Here is an 18,362-nt window from a genome sequence, read left to right as displayed (position 1 = left end):
GAGGGGAAATCCCTCAAGATTAGTTTTGAATGTATATTTATATACCTCTTCATCAAAATGACTTTTCCCGCTCTGATATAGATAAATATACTTATAAATGTACAACAAGTTTTAAGATAAAAAATATTCTCCGTATTTATACATTTTCGATTGTCTTTATTGGAAGATAATATTGGTGTTTTGTACAGAATTTATGGATTTTTTCTCCTTTAAAGTTAGTATTTATAAAATTTTTTTTGGATCTAGGATAAATATACTACAAAGATATGCCAATGCCAATAGCAATGCATTTTATCCCACCACCCTGTTGGATATCCGTGGAGAAAACTACGTAGCATGCTTCCAGGCATTTTATTAATTTCACTTCATTTTGATGCGCTCTCGTTATCCTGGGCAGAGGATGAGGATGAGGACAATGATGTCTGGAAATGGCTGGCAGCACTGCGGGCGCACATCTGCCGGATGCGCGGGTTGTTTGGTAATTTCCTTAACGGAAGTGCATGCAGTTGCAGGACCATAATAGGAGGAGGGGAACCATCCCCATCCTGGCTGCGCTGTCGGCCGGAGCTCGAAGGAAGTTGGCTGGTCAGTGTACGTTGGACTGCCGACCTTGTTCCCGCAGGCAAGTGTGCCTGAAAAGTGTGTGTGGCTAGCAATTTGCTACACAAATTTCCGCAGCTATAGAATCGAATAAAATCGAACGCTTTCCACGGCCAATTTCCTGGTCGATACAAAACCACAAAAGGCTGATAGGAAACCAATCCTGAACCCTGATTTTGGAACTTCGGGGATCTTCCAGTAAAGTTTTAATGCAGCTATCAAACAAAATAAATATAATTGTTATTTTTATTGGAAAAATGAATTAAAAATAAACTTAGGATTGTTAATGGTTTCTTTTATGGTTTAGATTTTAAGCCTTGAAAAAGACTTAATACATCCAACTATATTTACTTAAATGGGGAAAAGAACTACCATAAAGGTAAAAAACAACCTATAAAGCATACTTTTAACTAAACCTCCAAATGGATAAGATAAAATGTTTATAATTACTGCGACTTCCCAAAAATAATACCTTACATATAAAATAAGAACCAAGTTAAAATAAAGCATAAGCAGTTATCGCAATCTAGAGCCACCACCTCTCATTAAAAGTTTTAGTTTTTGAAGTAAGTATTATTGCCTGACCGATTGTGGAGTGCCAGGGCTTCCCTAGCCCGGCCCATTAGGTCCAGGATGAATCTGAACCGGAAGCACAATTAGGCTGAGTGCCAGGGGCGTGGGCCGTGGGAAGTGCCACAAAAATTCGCCCCAAATTAGGGAACGGGGTGGGGAAGGGAAGGCCATCAAATGCAGAGACCGCAAGTCTGAGACGATTCCGACATAAATTCAATAGAACGATGGCAATAAGTGCATTAGCAGCATATTTCACAGATTGGCAGACACGTCGCTAGATGTGGTGCCCGTGGCCGGCGGAGGAGCCAGCCAAGCACACCAGACCGGTCCGAAACCACCCAGACGCTGGCCAAGACCAGGCAGTAAGCCACAAATTGCATGAGATCATAAATATTTCAAGCATAAAGTACAAAATATGCAAAAGTTTCCCATTTTCCTTTAACGTTCTGTTCGCTCTGGCTATTGCCATTTCCATTGCCAATGCCACTGCAGTTGGATGCAGTGCTGCCCATTTGTCCGGTCATCCCGAAAAATGTCACACTTCCGGTCGTCAAGTTGAACTTTTTAGTAAAACCTAAATCAGCAAATCTGAACCGGAAGTCCCTTGGTCACTTTTATCACCAATAAAAACAGAAAAAATCATCAAAATAAAAACAGATTTACATTAAATAAAAATTCTATCTAAAAATCTAAAATATGAATAGTCTTTATAATAGTTATGTTGATTGAAGTTAATAATTTTGAGATTCCTCAATCACATACGTAAAATTATTTGTACGGATTATTATTTATTTAAATCATATTATTTTTAAGATCATAACGATTAAAATACCTACAATATTTTTGAATAAATATGCAATTAAAAAAATAACCTTCTTGGTCTTTTTTTCAAGAATTGGCAGCACTGGTTGCTGCGGGCTGTTGGCTAGTGCAGTTGGCCAGATACGAAGGACGTCAAACGGAGTAAGAAAAATATATTGCTAAATTCTCGCACAGGAAACGGCAGCAGGAGCAGCAACAGCCAGCGGGTGAACAGGACCCTTCCGTAGTCCCTGTGCCGAGGTCCTGCGTCCTCCATCCTCCCTTCAAGTCCGGCGTCCGCTGTCCGTCGTCCGCTGTCCGTCGTCCGCTGTCCGGCACGTGCACTACGCCGAAATGGCAAACGGAAGTTCAAAAGAGCAAAGAGCATGTAACGATATTTCGGCTCCCTTTTCTGGTCTCCCTAGTCGCAGGGCCATGCGATTGCGGGCAACAAATTTGCAATAAGCAATTTTTCAATTTTCAATTTAGGCACCAAGGCAGCGGGTGGACTAGGATATGCAAAACAGCGGCCACATATCGCCCAGCCATAACTCAGCGCGAGTTGCCAAAATCCTAGTTGGCAAAAAGGACAACCGGGAGCCCTGACCCAAAGCGTCAGTCAGGCGCAAAGCGCTATTAATTAACAGCGACTCTGGCCTGGCGATAAATTAAGCCCATGGAAGTTGGTTCACACTCGCCAATTAAAATCGGTGGGTTCCATAGTTAAGATACTTTAGCTTATTTATTTTTTATTCGCCACCGCTGGCCAATCACCAGGGCAGCCAGAATGAGCCACATGATGAAGGCCACATATGGGTATACGGATGCGGCCTGCTCCTCAGTCAGCTCCGAGTTCTTCAGGACGAACACAAAGTTCCTGTAGTTCTCCTCGCACTTTGGGCAGCCACTGAAGTCCACCGCCACGCGGTCGTCCTCGTAAGGCCCATCCTGCCAGGAGATTATTTTTGCGTCGGCTGGTGGAAGCCAGAAGCCCATCAGAAGGAATAGAAGTTGGGTGCCCATGGGAGGTCAATCCAGGTGAGTGGCCATCCACACAACTGAACTGAGAAGCCTTTTCGAGGCCTCTTTATAGGCAAGTGTAACAAAGGGTTTTAAATTACAGATTGGAGAACTAACCAGATGGTCGGCCCAATTTCTATTGAAATGAAATATGTTTATGGTAAACAATAAGTTGGGTTAATAAATAGGAAAAGTAATATTCTCTAAAATTTAACTAAAAAACATATTTATTATTTTTAAAAATTATCGCTGATGTATTGATTTGATTTTTTTGGAATAAGTAAGGGGCATTTTTTACATTTCATATTGAATTTAATACATATAACATTTTATTTTCTGCCTGCTATTATTAGATTATTTTTTTTAGATTACTTTTTTGAGAGAACTTTCTTTGATTCATTGTTTTTAAAATTTTGGGAACTTAGTGGCACCCACACCTACATTTATATTTGTTAAAATGAAAGCTAAACTGACAAGCTGATTTAGCACCTGGATAAAATATTACTTAACTCTTAAGATATTTGACCTCTTTATTATCGTTTATTTGTCGGGGACCAGTTCACACCATGTACTGCCTTATGTCGAGATCGCGCTCCCTGAGCTTCAGATCGATCCACTGCCGGTACAACTTGACGTTCGTGTAAATACCCAGAAGTTGTGTGCCATCGCAGCGGGCTGTCCTGGTCAGGAGGCCGGCCAAGTGGAAGCGGTCATCCTGCCCGGAGAGCGGACACATCAGGGGCACCCCGGTCATGTCCACATCGCCGCAGACGAAGTCGCCCTTGTCGCCGCCGACGCACAGCAGGCTGTCGTTGTGGGCATGGCGTCGCCCCAAAACGGACAGCCGCAACTTGGTCCTGCACTGATCGGGTGGCAGGACATAGAGGGTCCATCGCTTGGGCAGGATCGCTGATGCCCCGAAGTCGCCCCTCTGCCAACCGGACACATAGCACTGACTGTAATTATAAGACATTTGCGGGGGCGGCAGGCAGATGGGCTGGACATTGGGGGCCAGCCGAAAGGCTTCGTCCTTGTCCACCAGGAGGATCGCCAAGTTGTTGGCCATCGGCATTTGGGTGTAGTTGGGATGCAGCAGCGACTCAACCACCGATCTCGCCTGGTGTGGCTGGGGCTCCAGCTCCACGGCGGCATCCCACTCCCCGGCCACCACGCGAAGCTGGCCGGCTTCCTGGACACTCTGGACGCAGTGGGCTGTGGTCACCACCGCCAGCGGAGTGATGAGGGCTCCACTGCAGAGATACGCATCCGCCCCGTAGACCGCCACCAGCCAGGGAAACTCGCCGAACTTGGCCTCCTGCCGCTTGTAGCCCAGCGGTCGCAGGTAGTACCAGAGATCATGGCGCCCCCCACATGGCCAGTGGGTGGCCTCCTCCGGGAGTCGCGGAGGCGAGAGCTGGTGGTGCACAGGAATTATTTTAATTAATTCAATTAAATTCAATTATTTAAAAAGGTTTATTAAACTTGTACCGAAAAACCTTAACAAAGGTGGCTTTTTATTAGCAGGCTTTCCATCAAATTGACGATAGGATAAAAAATTCTTTTATGATATATGAGAGAGCTTTTTTGACGAACTGAAATTTAAATTAAAATGAAAATGTTATGTGCTCGGCATTGCAACTGCCGACTGGACAAAATAATCCTTGAGGGTTTTAAAAAAAATTAAAAGAGACTAAATAAAATTGGAGTGGATTTCGGTATATGAGCAAATGACTGTGCTCGACTTCAGAATTGTTTATAGTTATATAATTTCACTTTTGTAGCTTCTTACTATATCTTGGATATTGCAGCACTTTTCCATGTAATGGCAGTTCTCGTCCAAGGTCGTCCTACTGCGGTCCGGGTAGAACTTTCCCTCCACCGTTAATCCCTCGTTGCAATGCTCGTACGGCACACATTGTTTTTCCGGAGCACAGTTCTTGAAAGCCCATATGGAGGGCTTCAAGGAACCCAAGAAATATAGCACCGCAATATAATAGATCAACATATCCGCGAATTCCGTTCCGGAACAGTTTCCGTGCACTTGAACTGCGCCACTGGCCGACCGTTGGCTTTTATAGCCTCGCCAAGGTTCAGGCCGTACACCCCGATTTGATTGGGCAAAAAATAGATTGCGATCCATTAAAGAGCTAAAAATAGTCGGCGTAGCGCTGGGAAAAAGGGGCTGGACCTGGAGCAATCTAATAAATGCTGCAGGCGGCATTACATTGTGAAAAATATTGGGAACTACATTTTGACAGTTTATTTAGGGTGAAACATTAGGTAGTTTCTTGTTACCAAAAACATTTATTCCTTGTTGAAAGGAATTTATAAAATACAAATCGAAGATTTCCTAATGATAGTATTTCACAGATTTTTATTTTGAAGAATGAGCTCATTTGGTTGAAAATTTCTAGACTGTTTTTTTTAACTGATTATTGTAAGGAGGTTTTATAAAATACATATATTTCAAAGTAAAACAAACTGGGAGGTTAATTAGTTGTGTAAGGTAGCTTTGAAATATTTTTTCAAAGATTTATTTACTTGGGATCATAAGGTTTATTCTCCGAATGCGGTGCTCTGCTTAAAGGCCTCCGACAAACGTGTCTGCTGGAAAGGGTAAGCAGTTACCCAGATGCACTTGTATCCGATACCTGGCCCAGCCTGCCGTCTATTCCCCGTATCCAGTGGATACCACCCATATCTGTTACCGAGCATTCAAATAGAGCGTTCGGGGGGCGGATGCGGATCAGCTGTGCAGTTCGCTCCAAGTTTGTGCGTCATATCTTAATGTACAATCGTCGCCTAAGTGCACGTAAATTGAATAAAATTTCGACAAGTTTTAATACACAAGCCATGCATACAGGCAGCCGAACTGGGAGGAAGATGAGGTGGCGGCAAGACAGGTTGGCTTGTTCCGGGGGGAAATAGCTTCCCAGCCGTTCGATAGACACACAATCCCAGTGAAGTGCCAGTGCAAAGTGTGCACTTGGACAGATACACACCGACTTGTTTGGCTGGGATTTACGCAACTTAAACAGATTGTCAACGGGAATTGTGAGGGATGGGCTGAGGACGGGGACCCCCATGGCAGGAGGACAAAACATGCGTAAAATGTGTAGAAAGTTAACGTGTCCTGTGCCTGCCGGTCCTCTGCGAAACTTAATTTGCTCAATCGTGTTGCAACACTCCCGAACAGATGTTATCCTCGAGGAAATGAGTTCTGTTATTGTTGCTGGCCACCATCACCACTTTAAACAGATTTATGGACATGTCACAGCCCCTCCGTCCGCCATCGATTCCCCCCCTGCGGTGTCCAATATTCAATCATTACGAAAATTTATTATTCAGCCAATTGCGTGGGACGGATCGGAAGTTCATTTTGCATGGGTGGGATCAGAAGTGTGTGTGAATTGCGTTGTGCATCCGAGAGATATCATTTTGTGCACATCAACCTCAAAATCGCAAATGATATTAAAAAATACGAAATAGCTGGGATTTTGTATTTTAACATTAAAGAAGATTGATTTATTAATTCTAACTGAGCCTTTTTTGCCAATTTTTATTTTTTATGCCTAAAATCACTCTTTTAACATTTGAGCCACTCCAGCTCATTGTGAGTCAACTGCACAAGCATTTGAACACTTTTATTGAGCATGTACGTAAGGCTCTCTTATGTTGAATTTCAAGTTGCATTCAAAAGCTCTCTTAAATGCATTTTCGTTGGCTCAACTGCAAGTGGAGTCAAGACTAACAGACTGTTAACTGCAAACTCAAGAGTCAAACGCAACCAAGTGACTCAAGTAGGGAACATTGAGTGTGATCAACTGAGTAACTTTGCCTCTGAGAGCTTGATGCTTGAGACCTTCTTTGAAATACATTAATACAATATTACATATATTTTAATTTTTATGGCTAAAAAATATTATTTTACTTTTGCCTTTATTTTATTCTATTTTGTCATTAAAAATAAAAGCAATTTATAAAAAGCAAAAATAATTTTGGGTCGATTAGTATAAACACCTTAAAGCTATAAAATAAAAATTGAATTAAACTTCGTCAAAACATATTTACCTGCATCAACAAAAGGTTTGTTCATATTAGGTTTTTTCAGTTACAGAGCTAAAAATAAAAAAAAATCGTGAAAAGTTGACCTCACTTGAGACTCAAAGAAAACTAAAAAATGTATTTAAAATTTGATTATTGTTGTTGGTTTAAATCTGGCTTAAAACCTTAAAAAAATGTTAATAATTTAGGAAAAATGCAAAAAAGCTAAATTGATTTTTTTACGTTCTTTCCAATCTGCAGATCCTCATACCATTCAAATGCCACAGTTAACCAAAATTTATATTCCATAAGCTCCAGTTGCCCTTACACCCAAAGCAAAACATATTTTGTTTTTATTTCATTACATATACTACGTTTGCTTTTATTTCAATATCAACTCAGAGGATAGCTTGAACATAAAATGGCCTACAAGCAATAGTATTTTAAGTCGTAATTGTAACTACTAAGTGTTTAAGGGGTTACATTTAGTACATGTCTTATGCGGATCTTACCGGGAGAAATTAATAGAATTTTCAATTGTTTAGTCAAAGCAGCACACGATGCAGGGGAAATTTCAACTACATTGGAAAGTTGAAATTTTGAAAGCAGCGTTATGCCTTCGGAACTAAACGAGGGGTCTTACCGCTTTAAAATAGCAAAATAACGAATGGAAGCTATTGTGTATATCAATTATATATAGACGTGTTATAAAACCAGCATAAGACATGTCTATGGTGGAGGTGCTTAATCTCCAAAGCCATGTCAGGAAGTGGGATGGTTTTTGATGTGAAAGCGGTCCCTCTTCGTCAGGTGACATGCACAGGAGAGCTGGATTGCAGCCCTTCTGGGGTTATACCATTGAAGCACCAAGACCACATTAGTGTTCCTGATCCTGATCCTGTTCCGTTCCCACTGGCAGCCACTATACGCAACGTCACAGCGTGTCGTTGAACAGCCGCTTGGCCCCCTTGAAGTTAGGATGAATTGGACCCGGTAGCACGTGCGGCTTGAGGGCACTCTTGCCGGGCAGGCGATCCGCGTCGTACGGCAGCTGCGGCGACAGCTTCAGCTGGCGGTAGTAGTCGCTCTTGGGGTAGGAGCAGTTGCTCTTGGTCATAATCCGTACTCGCTTGGCACTTCCCGGCTGTGGTGTTGCAAATTGCAGTCGCGCAACCTGCTTGGGTGTCGATTTCTGCAGCTTGCTGTTGGCCTGCTTCAGTTGCAGTTTTCGCGAGGGAACAAAGATCTCCTGCTCGCCGGCCTCCAAAGGGGCTTCCCAGCCGTTGGCTGGCTGCGGGGCAGAGGTGGTGGCTTCATCACCAGAAGTCTCGGTTTTTGTGGTGGACTTAATCTTGGGCTGCTCCTCCTTCTTGGGCGTAGGCTGCTCCTCTTTCTTAGGCTTGGACTGATCATCCTTGGACTTGGGCTGCTCTACTTTCTTTGTCTTTGACTGGTCTTCCTTTTGAGCCTTGGGCGTAGGCTGCTCCTCTTTTTTGGGCTTGGCGTTCTCCTTCTTGGGCTTTAGCTGCCCTTCCTTTTTTGACTGCTCATCCTTTTTAGCCTTGGGCGCACCTTCCTTTTTAGCTTTCTTTGCCTTGGGCTTGGCTTCGTCTTTGTCATCTGTTGTCGCCTCCGACTCTTTGACGTCCTCGACCACCCAGGCGTTGTTTATGCTGGAACGCACCTTGGCATTGTGTTTCGCTTTCTTCTGCAACTCCGGGGGCAATGCCTTGCCAATGATCTCGTCGTAGTTGTGCTCATCCACCTCCTCAAAGTTTATGGACTGCAGTAGGCGCTTGCGCTTGGACTTGTTTAGCTTCTTTAGCTTCCTACCAGTACCGAAAACCTCATCCTCCATCTCATCAATGGCGGCGACCTTTTGTTCCACCATTTCCGCCAATGTTTGGCCCTCTACCTTGGGCATGGTGCGCACGCCGAGTGGGAACTCTCCGCCCTTGTAGGTCTCAAAGATCTGAATGAGCTTGCGCAGTCCCTTGCGACGCTTGCTATTAAAATCGTTGGTGCGAAGCTGTGTCTGCAGCTCGTCCAGGACGCAATCAGCGTTGAGCGGCAGCTCTGGCATGTGAACATCTACGTTGCCCGCCCGGGGATCCAGGGCTGTGGCCCGTGGAGGCTCCTCCTCGGCGTTGCCCTCATCGTCCTCTTCGTCGAAGCCAGAGTCTAGTTTCTCGATGTCATCGATGGAGGCAGTGGGGAAGCCCATCAGCTTCCAGGCATTGTACTTTTCGCTGTACTCGCGTCCCAAGTCACTCTGGTAGAGCAGGTGATAGAGCACCCTTGTGCGACACTGGGCCACCAGCTTGGCATCGCGTTGAGTGGCCACGTAAGTTACGAACGGACGCAAGAACAGGTTGACCTGGGCTGCGGTTATCTCGCCATCGGCCGCCTTGGCCAGCTCCTCGAAGAACACGTCCAGATAGTGCATGGTCATGCCGCGACTCTTGGGCTGCTCCGATAGCACGGACAGCTGCATGCTGCTGTTAAAGGCGGCGATGAGGTCCGGCGACCAGTTGCTCTGCTTCAGCAGACGCAGAACGTAGCGCACCATGCGGCGGGTGAGCATGAGGAACTTGTCCATGCGCCACTGGTCGATGCCAAAGTACTCCTGGCACATGGTGCGCATGAACGCACTAAAGTAGGCCAGACTGCACGCCGTGTTGCCATCGAAGCTGTCCACCATCTGGGCCAGCTGCTCGGCCAGTTCCTCCTGCACCAGTGGCTTGTCCGACATCCACATGTTGTAGTACAAACCCTTCCAGATGCGCATGAAGTCGTCCTCGGTGAAGGGGAAGGAGCTGCTGGCCCGCAGCTTGAACCACTTGCGCAGCTTGCGAATCTGGCGATTCCGCTGGACCACATCGTTGCAGGCGAGGGCACGGACGATTTTCACCTCCTGGGCGACCACCATCACCTCCTTGGCCACCTTCGGCTGGGTCGCCTCCTCCTCCTCCTCGACATGGATTTCCGCCGCCTCGGCGCTGCGCTTCACTGGCTTCTTGCGCGTCACCATGCTCCGGCTAATTCAACTTTTGGTCGCGTTGCGAAAATTAAGTGAGCTGTGTATATTGAATACGGCCTTTGATGCACGTGTTGCCGTTACAGTGTTACCAGAAATCGATAACCTATCGGTGATGCCAGAAAGGAAAGGCGTAAGCAATGTGATGTTTTCCTAATCTATAGAAATGGTTTTTGAAACTGTCTTTCGGAGCATTTTAAGCCATTAATGAAAAAATAACGACAACATATTTTGCCCATAAATTTGGTTATCCATTTAGCTAGTTTTTAAACAAGCTAGTTTTAGCTTTTTGTGGCTGCCAGCGTTGACATATTCATCTCGCTTTGACAACAGTCTGGCAGCACTCTTCCCAGCTGATAATTCGGCCTGCCTTTCATAAATTTATCTATTCAGGAATATCAAGGTGCAAAAATCAAAGAAAACATGCCCGTGGTGAACGTGAGTGCTGCCGAGGAGTACCAGAAGTACATAAATGCGGACAAGACGACCGTGGCGCTGTTCGCCGCCGACTGGGCGGAGCAGTGTGGTCAGGTGAAGGACGCGCTGGAGGAGCTGGCCAAGATTACGGGCGAGAAACTGCAGTTCATCAGCCTGAATGCCGAACAATTTCCAGAGATTTCCATGAAGCATCAGGTGGGTTTAGCAATTAGAAGCCCGAATGAAGGCACCAAGTACAAGTAATTTACCGGCTCCCCCAGATCGAAGCCGTGCCCACAGTGATCTTCTTCGCCAAGGGCTCCGCTGTGGACCGCGTCGACGGAGTGGACATTGCCGCCATCAGCAGCAAATCCAAGAAGTTGGCTGAGAATGCCAGCAGTGCGGCGGCGACGGGACAAACGCTGGAGGACCGACTGAAGGCGCTGATCAACACGGCTCCACTGATGATCTTCATGAAGGGCGACCGGAATGGCCCGCGCTGCGGTTTCTCCAAGCAACTCATCGCCATCGTCAACGACACAAAGTATGGCCTTTGCTTAACTCTTCCTTTCCTATTTCTAATCAAATATGTCTCCAAACAGCTTACCATACGAGACATTTGACATCCTGAGCGATGAGGAGGTGCGCCAGGGCCTGAAGACCTACTCCGACTGGCCCACCTACCCGCAGGTGTACGTCAAGGGTGAACTTATCGGCGGACTGGACATCATCAAGGAATTGCTGGCCAACAAGGAGCTCGAGGCCACGCTCAAGGGCTAATTTCATCGAACTGCGACCTAATACATCAGACACCTCAATCCAGGAACAAACTTTTTGCTAAGTCCTTAGGCTTTTGTATAGTTTAATAAAGGATTTTTGCCAATTTTCCGGTTTTCTTTTCCTTGGAAGATGAGCATTAAGACGATCCATACTTGAGCAAAATATTTATTCAAAGCACACTAAAATAAATCTTTTAAAAACCCTTTTTGGGTCAGCTATGTCTTCAAAGGTTATCACTCATACGCACTGTTGTCTTCCCAAATCTCAGCTTCAAAATAATTAACTTGTATAAAACTTCAGCCAATTTAAAGATAGTTTACAACACATTTCTTTCTTTTACAGCAGCTGATTACCAAAATAGTGGTTACAGTTTTTATAGTTGTAATAATTAATAATTTAAAAGTAACGAAATCCGTTCGAAAAAAGCTAAATGATATTAGCTATAAATCAGCCCTGGTTTAGCTTCTATTTTGCAGCCCTGGAAAACAGCTGTTTCGCATCGGCTTGCAAATCATTTTCGCAACTTTATTATTATTTTCGAAAAGCACATTAAACAGAAACTAAAACAGTATTTATAAATGGCTGAGGGCAATACCGCTGGCGGTGAGGACCAGAAGCTGTCGGACATATTCTTGAAAGGCTGGAACATCCTAGACGAGCTGGAAGTTACCGATCTGCCCTTCAATGGCAGCGAATTTCAGGTGTGTTAATTGGAAACCCACCTAAAACCAGCTTTATTACTCCAACCCATCTTCTAGAACAAAGTCAAGACTGCAATGGGCCTGTTCGAGCAGGCCACCGTCATCGTGAACCAGGTGAGCATGTTCAGTGCCAACGAGATGATCGACGAGGTCTCCACGGAATCTCTGCCCTTCATGCTGCTTCCCTACTTCCTGGGCAAGCTGACCACCAAGATCAACAGTCCCAACAGCACACAGTCCCTGGAGCTGGGCGAGATCTACTTCAAGGACCACCTGCAGCGCTGCCAGGAGTACGAGCTCTGTGCGGCGCCCAAATCACAGGTGGCTCAGGCGGATGGCCAGGCGCAAAAGAGCGAGCAGCGGGAGCTGATGGAGGCAGCCTTCAATAGGAACGACAAAATAGCCCAGTATCGCAGGATGAAGGAGATCGACGAGTACATGGCCAAGATGCGCGATGCAGTCAAGAACAAGACGGCCGACGACGAGGACAAACGTGCGTTCTTCCTGAAATATTTGGACAAAAGCATCATAGACTCCAAGCAGGAGCTGGAATCGCTGGGCGTGATGAAGCAGCTGGCCCAGATGCGTCTGGCTCGCATGGCCGGTGGCGAGGCCGACAACGAAGTGGACTCCTTCCGTCCGCCAAATCAGCACCAACCACCTGCATCGTCCTCCTCCCGTGGTCATGGTCATAGCCACGGACCGGGACACCATCATCATCATCAGCAGGTCGCCAAGCCGAAGCCTCTGCAGCCATTCATTATCACTCGCAATGCCACACAGAAGGCGGTGTTCGGCTTGGGCTATCCCAGTCTGCCTATCATGACGGTGGATGAGTTCTACCAGCAGCGCGTCGACGAGGGCATCTTTCCTGATGAGGAGAAGATGGCCAAGATGAATCAGGCGCAGGCCATTGCGGCCGCACGCGATCCCAACGAACAGGAGGACGAAGAGAAGGCTGCCGAGGAGCTGCAGGTGGAGGAGGACGATCCCGAGTATCTGGACCGCATGAGACGCATGGATGAGTACAAGGATGTGGTGCGTCGCGGGGACGGGAACCGTCATAACCGTAGTTAAGAAACTCACTCATACATTATGTATTTTTCTAAAAACAATAAAATTGGTTTTAAATCTGGTTTTAAGCCAGTGTATCCAACAATATATTTAAATATATTTTAAAATCTTACGACTTAAATGGAAGTAAATTTGATATAAGTGTGTGTGAGCACTACTTAACAAATTTTAAATTAAATTTAATTAGGCAAAAAGGTCAATATTACTTTTAAACATCTAGTTTCTCAATAAGTTTAAATTTAAGTATAAAACTTTTTTCGAATTTTTATTAGCGCATTTTAAAATATCTCTACCCCAACTAAGGCTGAGGTAAGTGTACAACTAATTACTTAATTTTCCTTTAAAATGCAAAAAGTATAATTTAAAAACCCGCCTTGCCCCACCGTTCCAGTGCTGGTTAAGCGTTTGGCAATCGGGCATTTCGCAACACTGGTTGTCACCACCATCAACAGCAACAACAACAAACCGAGGGCACGCAAATATTTCTACAAAGAAAAGTCGCATAAAGTGAGATTGCTCCCCAGAATTTGTAATAAATCAACGCATATTGAAGAGGGTAAGACAGTGGGGAATGTGCCAAGTGGGGGGCAATCGGAAGTGCTTAACATTAAAGTTGCTTACCCCGCAGAAACTTCAAGAATGTCCGTGAAAGATTTCATTAAGGGGCTGCCCATCCACGACTCGAACAACTTCACCCACTTGAGCAACGAGCACGGGATTCGCACCTCGCAGAAGCGGGCCTCCGTCTACCTGCCCACCGAGGATGAGCACTCCGAGCAGCTGATCGTGATGGACAAGCGCTGCGTGCTGCTGCGCTACCTCACCCAGCAGTGGGACAAGAAGACGCTGCAGCGCAAGCGGGAGCACGGCGGCGAGTCCGGAAATGGCAACGGCAACAGCTCCACGCCCAATGGCAATGGCAGCAGCAGCAAAAAGCGCCCTCGCTTGGATCCCAACGAGCTGAACTAGGCGGCAGGACCACCAGCCAAGCACACGAAGGACATCCCCCACAGCACTCGCGCCCCTGAGCTTCGCCACCACAACCTATCGTTCATTTCCTTCATAAATATATTAATATATAAAAACAAAACAGTACAAAGGAGTTGCAGTCGAACGTTAGGATCGCTTAAGAATTCGCGCTTAAAGTTTACCTTCGCATATTTGTGAAAATGTAACTTGTCCTTAGCTAAAAGACAGGCCAGCATTCTTTGTAATTTGAAGTTTAACCAAATTGTCATGGCTAAATGTTTAGAGCCTAGATGAATAATATGTAACGAAATAATTCTTAAGTTTTTTTTTTATGAAAAAAAGTAACTGAACTCAATGTGCATCTTTGCCAAGACTTTTAAATACTTTGTAGCTGCCTAGACGCATAAACGTCTCGAACTATTCTGTTAAATTTAAATTAAATTTACAATATCTCGATGTTAAATCTAACGAATATACTTGTGAGTTTAGACAAATTTGTATCTTCACAAAAATGTACTTGTTTGTGAGGAAGAAGTATTGAACATCGATGTTTATCCTCCAAGTACATTGATCGATATTGATGCAGTTGAGGAAAGAAACAATACTCGTAATGAAAAATGTTTTTCGACCAACGAAAGTTCGACTGCATCCTGGTACAGCACACACATTATAATAGCACACTTTCTGAGCTCCAATAGATTTACTTTTAAAGACAAATATTGTATTTGATTTGACTACGGTACTCTAAAATTAGTGGTGTCCCAGGTCCTTGGGGTCGGGCTTGCCGTACTGCTTCTCCCACCAGGTCACGTACTCCTTCTTGCGCTGCTCCCGCTTGGCAAAGTACTCGGGGTACTGGGCCTTCTCCAGGGGATGCCAGTAGTCCAGCAGCCAGTCGGGCGGGATCACCTCTCGTTCGAAGGCGCAGCCACCGGCGCTGTTGGCGACTGCAAGAATAACATGTTAGATACGTAGACATGATGACCAAGATCCATTTGTTTACAGTTTCGGGGCTGGAAATGCTTCGTCTCGAAGAGCTCCTTCTGGGCGCAGGCCAAGATCTGGGTGCCCTCGCCCAGGTCCTTGTTGCGGTTCTCGTCGAAGCGGGCACGCAGCTGCACGGCGCGGTAGCGGTATTCATGGCTGGCGGGGTTCGAAACAACCAAGATGCACTTGCTCATTATATAATCTTCGGGCATTGTTGGGCAGCAGCCGCACTCACCGTCGGTCGTACCAGGCCTCCAGGTTGCGCAGCGCCCGCTTGTACAGGCTGCACACCTGGCGCTTGTGCGAGACAATTGCCAAGGGAACTTGGGCCATCGTTTGTGGCTTAATTTGTTAAGTTCTAATAAATTGCTACCAATGCCTCGGCAACAACAACAGCAGCTGTCAAACGGCCAGTGTGCTACAACGCCCTTGCCAAACAACAGTGTTGAGGGGCGTAAATTTATTTTTGTATTGCGGCAACCCTAAAAGTGGCGCATAATAAAAACCATTTGAATTTAAATTCTGAAAATACATTTATTGATGATTAAAAACAAAATAATATATGAAAATGTTTAGTTTAAAAGAAAAAAAAAATTTGGAATTTAACACTTAAAATGATAGTTTAGGAAATAAAAACATTTAGGTCCAACATGAATTGAAACTCCAGAACATTATTTAAGTGCATCTCTTAAAATGCTTTAATAAATTATAATCGTAACAAATACTCCTAAAGTAGTAATATAAAATGTTAGTCCTCTAAACTCATAACATTCATTATGCATTGAACTATATGATCTGGTATATTCAGCGGTGTCTCGCACAACTCGCCCGTCTTTTTGTCCACCATGTAGATTTCGTTGAGAACTCGATCCTCGTGATCTGGATCCAAGGACGAGACAAGGACCAACGATCCCTCCGCCAGCTCGGCGAGTATTTGTTCGATATCCGGCTCGGTGGTGGTGGGCGGAATGGGGTCGTCCGGCGTTATAACTTCATTGTTTTCCATGAAGTTTATTAAATATGATTCCGACTGCCGATTGGCCGCCTCATTTGCGGGCTCCACGTCGCTTACATAGGTAAGGGTACCGTCATCCATATCGATGATGGTTTTATCACTTGGCTTGCTTACACCTACATCATATTCCATTGGGTCATCCATCAGCAGTCCATTAAGATCAGCCTGCAGTTCTCCTCCTGATGGTAAATGGCTTAAAGTTTGTTCGGTTTTGATCGCTTTCTCCTGCTTAATGGCCGCCAGATTCGGCTGTCCCTCCGCTGCCGCTTGAATTGTGGGTTTGGCAGGCCGTCGCTTAGCCTTGGGCTTCCGCTTGGCAGGAGCACTTCCGTCGTTCTCGTCGGCCTCCAAATCCTTCCGCCTTTTGGCCCAGGCCTGCTTGCCGAGCTTCTTGTTCGTCACGTGCTCGTTTTCGTAGACAACATCGCCATCGTTCAAAGCACGTGATGCCTTGCTTTGCTGCTGTATTCGGGAACGCTAAAAAGAAGTAGTAGTTTGAGTCAATTGTAAACTTCAGGTCCTGCTTTTTAATCAAACCTTTTTAGGGTTCCCCGGAATAGCTTTCGATATTTCCTTCCACTGGCGTTCGTTCTCCTCCCGCTCGCGATCCTCCTCCTCCAGCTGGTCCTTCAGCTCCTGAATGTTGAATGCCTTCGGATAGAGCAGTGCCTTGTTGATCAGCTGACCATTGGTGCGCTCCTCCTTTTTGTACTTGAGCTTCAGATCCCGCCGCGATCGCGTGGGAAACATTTGGCACATCAGCGAGAAGTCCGTACCGATTATCTGCAGGCTGCGATAGAAACGCACTGTCTCATCGGACGTCCAAAACGGCGTGCGCTTGTGGCGTTTGTAGAATCCATTATCACCTGTTCAATAGATAAGACGCTATTAATAATCTAACTTTCATAGACGCTCTGTAAAACCCACCCGTGGTCTCGTCCATTAGGATTAGGGATGAGTTGGCCAGCACTTTGCGCGCCTCCACCTCGGCTGTGGTCTCGATCTCTAGCGTTTTCTCGTCAATGATCATCTCGCCGTTGGCATCGAGCTTCAGCTGAGGCACCAGCATGGCGGATGTTGACTCTCCCTTGGTCTCCAGCTGATCTCTAGTGGGCTTGGCCTCGTCCCCATTGGACTCATCCTTGATGGTCGTTACCGCCTGCTTGGGAACCATGGGATTGCTCTCTGGATTGTAGAAAATCATGTCCATCATCTTGAACGTGGACTTGTCGGGCACGCCCTTGTTGAAGCGCGTCTCGAAGTCACGCCGAGCATTCAACCGCGCTCCGCCGTGACCCTGCGACTTGTCTTCGCCCTTCCGCTTGCTGCCTCCCTCGGAGTAGGTGGAACAGGTGGACTCGGTGCGAATTCGTCCCATGCCCGGACTCATGGGCGGGTATTTGTAGGGGGACGGAGGCATGGGCGATCCCACCGGATGCTGCTGTGGTGTTCCCGTCGACGAACCACTGAAGTAGCGCTCCCGTCGGGTGGGCGTGGCCGGCGACTGGTAGTCGCCCTCATAGTCACCGGCCATTGGAGAGCCCACAAAGCTGTTGCGCCGCTGACCAAACACCGGAGTGGGTCGAACCCGCTGGCGGGCCTGCGCCTTGCTGGGGGACATGGGAAAGCCATTGGCGGTTTTCTGCAAATCCATCTGAATGACATTGTCCTCGAGGTCCGAGTGAAAGACATCCTCCAGTTGGCCCGCCGAGCTGGCGGGCATTTTGAAGGCGATTGCATCAGCTTCGAGTTCCACTTCCGCAGGGGTCGCTGCAACGGGCGGGGACTCAACCACCGCCGCCGCCACCGCCTCCTCCTCCTCCACCACCTCCTTCTTCGGCGCTGGGAGCTCCTCCTTGCGTGGCTTGCGCTTGATGAGCGACAGGTTGGCCGGAGCCTTGATGCGCTGGCGCCGCATGGACATCCTGCCTGGGTTGTCTTAGGATTCTTCCAGGCTCAAAGGCAGTTTCACACATCAAATCGAATCAAAATCTGCGCAACAAAAACAATGCGGCCGCACCACGAGTTGGCCAGGTGTAGTGTTGGTTAACGTCGACGGGCAACGACAGTGGGCAAAGAGCACAGAAAAGTGGAGTGATTTAGCGTGTTCGTAGGTTAAAATGTAACAGTTATGAAACATCGAAAACCGTCATTGACAAAAGGTTACTCAAGCCAAAATACTTATAATTTTCATCATTTATATTTAACATTATAGAGTGTGTTGTTGTATTTTATAAGGTAAACCTAAGTATTAATTTGGGAAAATAAAACTTTCCACATTCAAAAACTGCAACTTTCAAAACTCAAAGTAACTGGAAAGCGTATATTTATATGTCACAGAAGT

General features: G+C 46.2%; 7 protein-coding genes across 8 annotated transcripts; 3 read left to right on the top strand and 4 right to left on the bottom strand.

The window, feature by feature from the left end:
- Positions 1 to 2,689: 2,689 nt before the first annotated feature.
- LOC108032424 (phenoloxidase-activating factor 2) lies at positions 2,690 to 5,021 on the bottom strand. Its single transcript, XM_017106245.2, has 2 exons — positions 4,784 to 5,021; positions 2,690 to 4,408 (listed from the first exon to the last, which is right to left on the bottom strand). The coding sequence occupies exons 1-2, from the start codon at positions 4,997 to 4,999 to the stop codon at positions 3,554 to 3,556; spliced, it is 1,071 nt and encodes a 356-aa protein (XP_016961734.1). The 5' UTR covers positions 5,000 to 5,021; the 3' UTR covers positions 2,690 to 3,553.
- Positions 5,022 to 7,383: 2,362 nt separating this feature from the next.
- On the bottom strand, positions 7,384 to 10,169 carry LOC108032717 (ribosomal RNA processing protein 1 homolog). Its single transcript, XM_017106698.3, has one exon. It carries the CDS (start codon positions 10,067 to 10,069, stop codon positions 7,973 to 7,975), a length of 2,097 nt encoding a protein of 698 aa, XP_016962187.1. The 5' UTR covers positions 10,070 to 10,169; the 3' UTR covers positions 7,384 to 7,972.
- A 232-nt stretch (positions 10,170 to 10,401) lies between these two features.
- Positions 10,402 to 11,376, top strand: LOC108032405 (glutaredoxin 3). The gene is made up of 3 exons (XM_017106226.2): positions 10,402 to 10,708; positions 10,774 to 11,036; positions 11,095 to 11,376. The coding sequence occupies exons 1-3, from the start codon at positions 10,499 to 10,501 to the stop codon at positions 11,270 to 11,272; spliced, it is 651 nt and encodes a 216-aa protein (XP_016961715.1). The 5' UTR covers positions 10,402 to 10,498; the 3' UTR covers positions 11,273 to 11,376.
- A 378-nt stretch (positions 11,377 to 11,754) lies between these two features.
- LOC108032381 (immunoglobulin-binding protein 1) lies at positions 11,755 to 13,162 on the top strand. The gene is made up of 2 exons (XM_017106202.3): positions 11,755 to 11,973; positions 12,031 to 13,162. Exons 1-2 carry the CDS (start codon positions 11,851 to 11,853, stop codon positions 13,048 to 13,050), a joined length of 1,143 nt encoding a protein of 380 aa, XP_016961691.1. The 5' UTR covers positions 11,755 to 11,850; the 3' UTR covers positions 13,051 to 13,162.
- A 302-nt stretch (positions 13,163 to 13,464) lies between these two features.
- LOC108032788 (DET1- and DDB1-associated protein 1) lies at positions 13,465 to 14,733 on the top strand. 2 transcript variants are annotated; one of them, XM_017106792.3, is made up of 2 exons: positions 13,465 to 13,603; positions 13,676 to 14,733. In XM_017106792.3, the coding sequence occupies exon 2, from the start codon at positions 13,687 to 13,689 to the stop codon at positions 14,014 to 14,016; it is 330 nt and encodes a 109-aa protein (XP_016962281.1). In that variant the 5' UTR covers positions 13,465 to 13,603; positions 13,676 to 13,686; the 3' UTR covers positions 14,017 to 14,733. The 2 variants fall into 2 exon arrangements, with proteins under 2 accessions (XP_016962281.1, XP_016962282.1); XM_017106793.3 differs by having other exon boundaries at positions 13,486 to 13,603; positions 13,661 to 14,733.
- LOC108032787 (NADH dehydrogenase [ubiquinone] 1 beta subcomplex subunit 9) lies at positions 14,684 to 15,424 on the bottom strand. The gene is made up of 3 exons (XM_017106791.3): positions 15,239 to 15,424; positions 15,020 to 15,159; positions 14,684 to 14,963 (listed from the first exon to the last, which is right to left on the bottom strand). Exons 1-3 carry the CDS (start codon positions 15,334 to 15,336, stop codon positions 14,767 to 14,769), a joined length of 435 nt encoding a protein of 144 aa, XP_016962280.1. The 5' UTR covers positions 15,337 to 15,424; the 3' UTR covers positions 14,684 to 14,766.
- A 250-nt stretch (positions 15,425 to 15,674) lies between these two features.
- Positions 15,675 to 18,198, bottom strand: LOC108032674 (uncharacterized). The gene is made up of 3 exons (XM_017106643.3): positions 16,946 to 18,198; positions 16,556 to 16,884; positions 15,675 to 16,495 (listed from the first exon to the last, which is right to left on the bottom strand). The coding sequence occupies exons 1-3, from the start codon at positions 17,940 to 17,942 to the stop codon at positions 15,752 to 15,754; spliced, it is 2,070 nt and encodes a 689-aa protein (XP_016962132.1). The 5' UTR covers positions 17,943 to 18,198; the 3' UTR covers positions 15,675 to 15,751.
- Between the last annotated feature and the right edge of the window lie 164 nt (positions 18,199 to 18,362).

The sequence above is a fragment of the Drosophila biarmipes genome, chromosome 2L, assembly GCF_025231255.1.
Source record: "Drosophila biarmipes strain raj3 chromosome 2L, RU_DBia_V1.1, whole genome shotgun sequence".
NCBI classification, from domain to species: domain Eukaryota; kingdom Metazoa; phylum Arthropoda; class Insecta; order Diptera; family Drosophilidae; genus Drosophila; species Drosophila biarmipes.
The sequence above is the reverse complement of the archived record's forward strand: the minus strand, read 5'-3'. Positions and strand labels throughout refer to the sequence as shown.

Coding starts and splice junctions, on each gene's coding strand:
- LOC108032424 (XM_017106245.2), bottom strand. CDS start 4,999: ATGTTGATCTATTATATTGCGGTGCTATATTTCTTGGGTTCCTTGAAG. Junction 4,409..4,783: donor GCTGCAATATCCAAGATATA/GTAAGAAGCTAC, acceptor GTGCACCACCAG/CTCTCGCCTCCGCGACTCCC.
- LOC108032717 (XM_017106698.3), bottom strand. CDS start 10,069: ATGGTGACGCGCAAGAAGCCAGTGAAGCGCAGCGCCGAGGCGGCGGAA.
- LOC108032405 (XM_017106226.2), top strand. CDS start 10,499: ATGCCCGTGGTGAACGTGAGTGCTGCCGAGGAGTACCAGAAGTACATA. Junction 10,709..10,773: donor AGATTTCCATGAAGCATCAG/GTGGGTTTAGCA, acceptor CGGCTCCCCCAG/ATCGAAGCCGTGCCCACAGT. Junction 11,037..11,094: donor GCCATCGTCAACGACACAAA/GTATGGCCTTTG, acceptor GTCTCCAAACAG/CTTACCATACGAGACATTTG.
- LOC108032381 (XM_017106202.3), top strand. CDS start 11,851: ATGGCTGAGGGCAATACCGCTGGCGGTGAGGACCAGAAGCTGTCGGAC. Junction 11,974..12,030: donor TCAATGGCAGCGAATTTCAG/GTGTGTTAATTG, acceptor CCCATCTTCTAG/AACAAAGTCAAGACTGCAAT.
- LOC108032788 (XM_017106792.3), top strand. CDS start 13,687: ATGTCCGTGAAAGATTTCATTAAGGGGCTGCCCATCCACGACTCGAAC.
- LOC108032787 (XM_017106791.3), bottom strand. CDS start 15,336: ATGGCCCAAGTTCCCTTGGCAATTGTCTCGCACAAGCGCCAGGTGTGC. Junction 15,160..15,238: donor GAGGCCTGGTACGACCGACG/GTGAGTGCGGCT, acceptor GAACCCCGCCAG/CCATGAATACCGCTACCGCG. Junction 14,964..15,019: donor GCATTTCCAGCCCCGAAACT/GTAAACAAATGG, acceptor TTATTCTTGCAG/TCGCCAACAGCGCCGGTGGC.
- LOC108032674 (XM_017106643.3), bottom strand. CDS start 17,942: ATGTCCATGCGGCGCCAGCGCATCAAGGCTCCGGCCAACCTGTCGCTC. Junction 16,885..16,945: donor CCTAATGGACGAGACCACGG/GTGGGTTTTACA, acceptor TCTATTGAACAG/GTGATAATGGATTCTACAAA. Junction 16,496..16,555: donor TTCCGGGGAACCCTAAAAAG/GTTTGATTAAAA, acceptor ACTTCTTTTTAG/CGTTCCCGAATACAGCAGCA.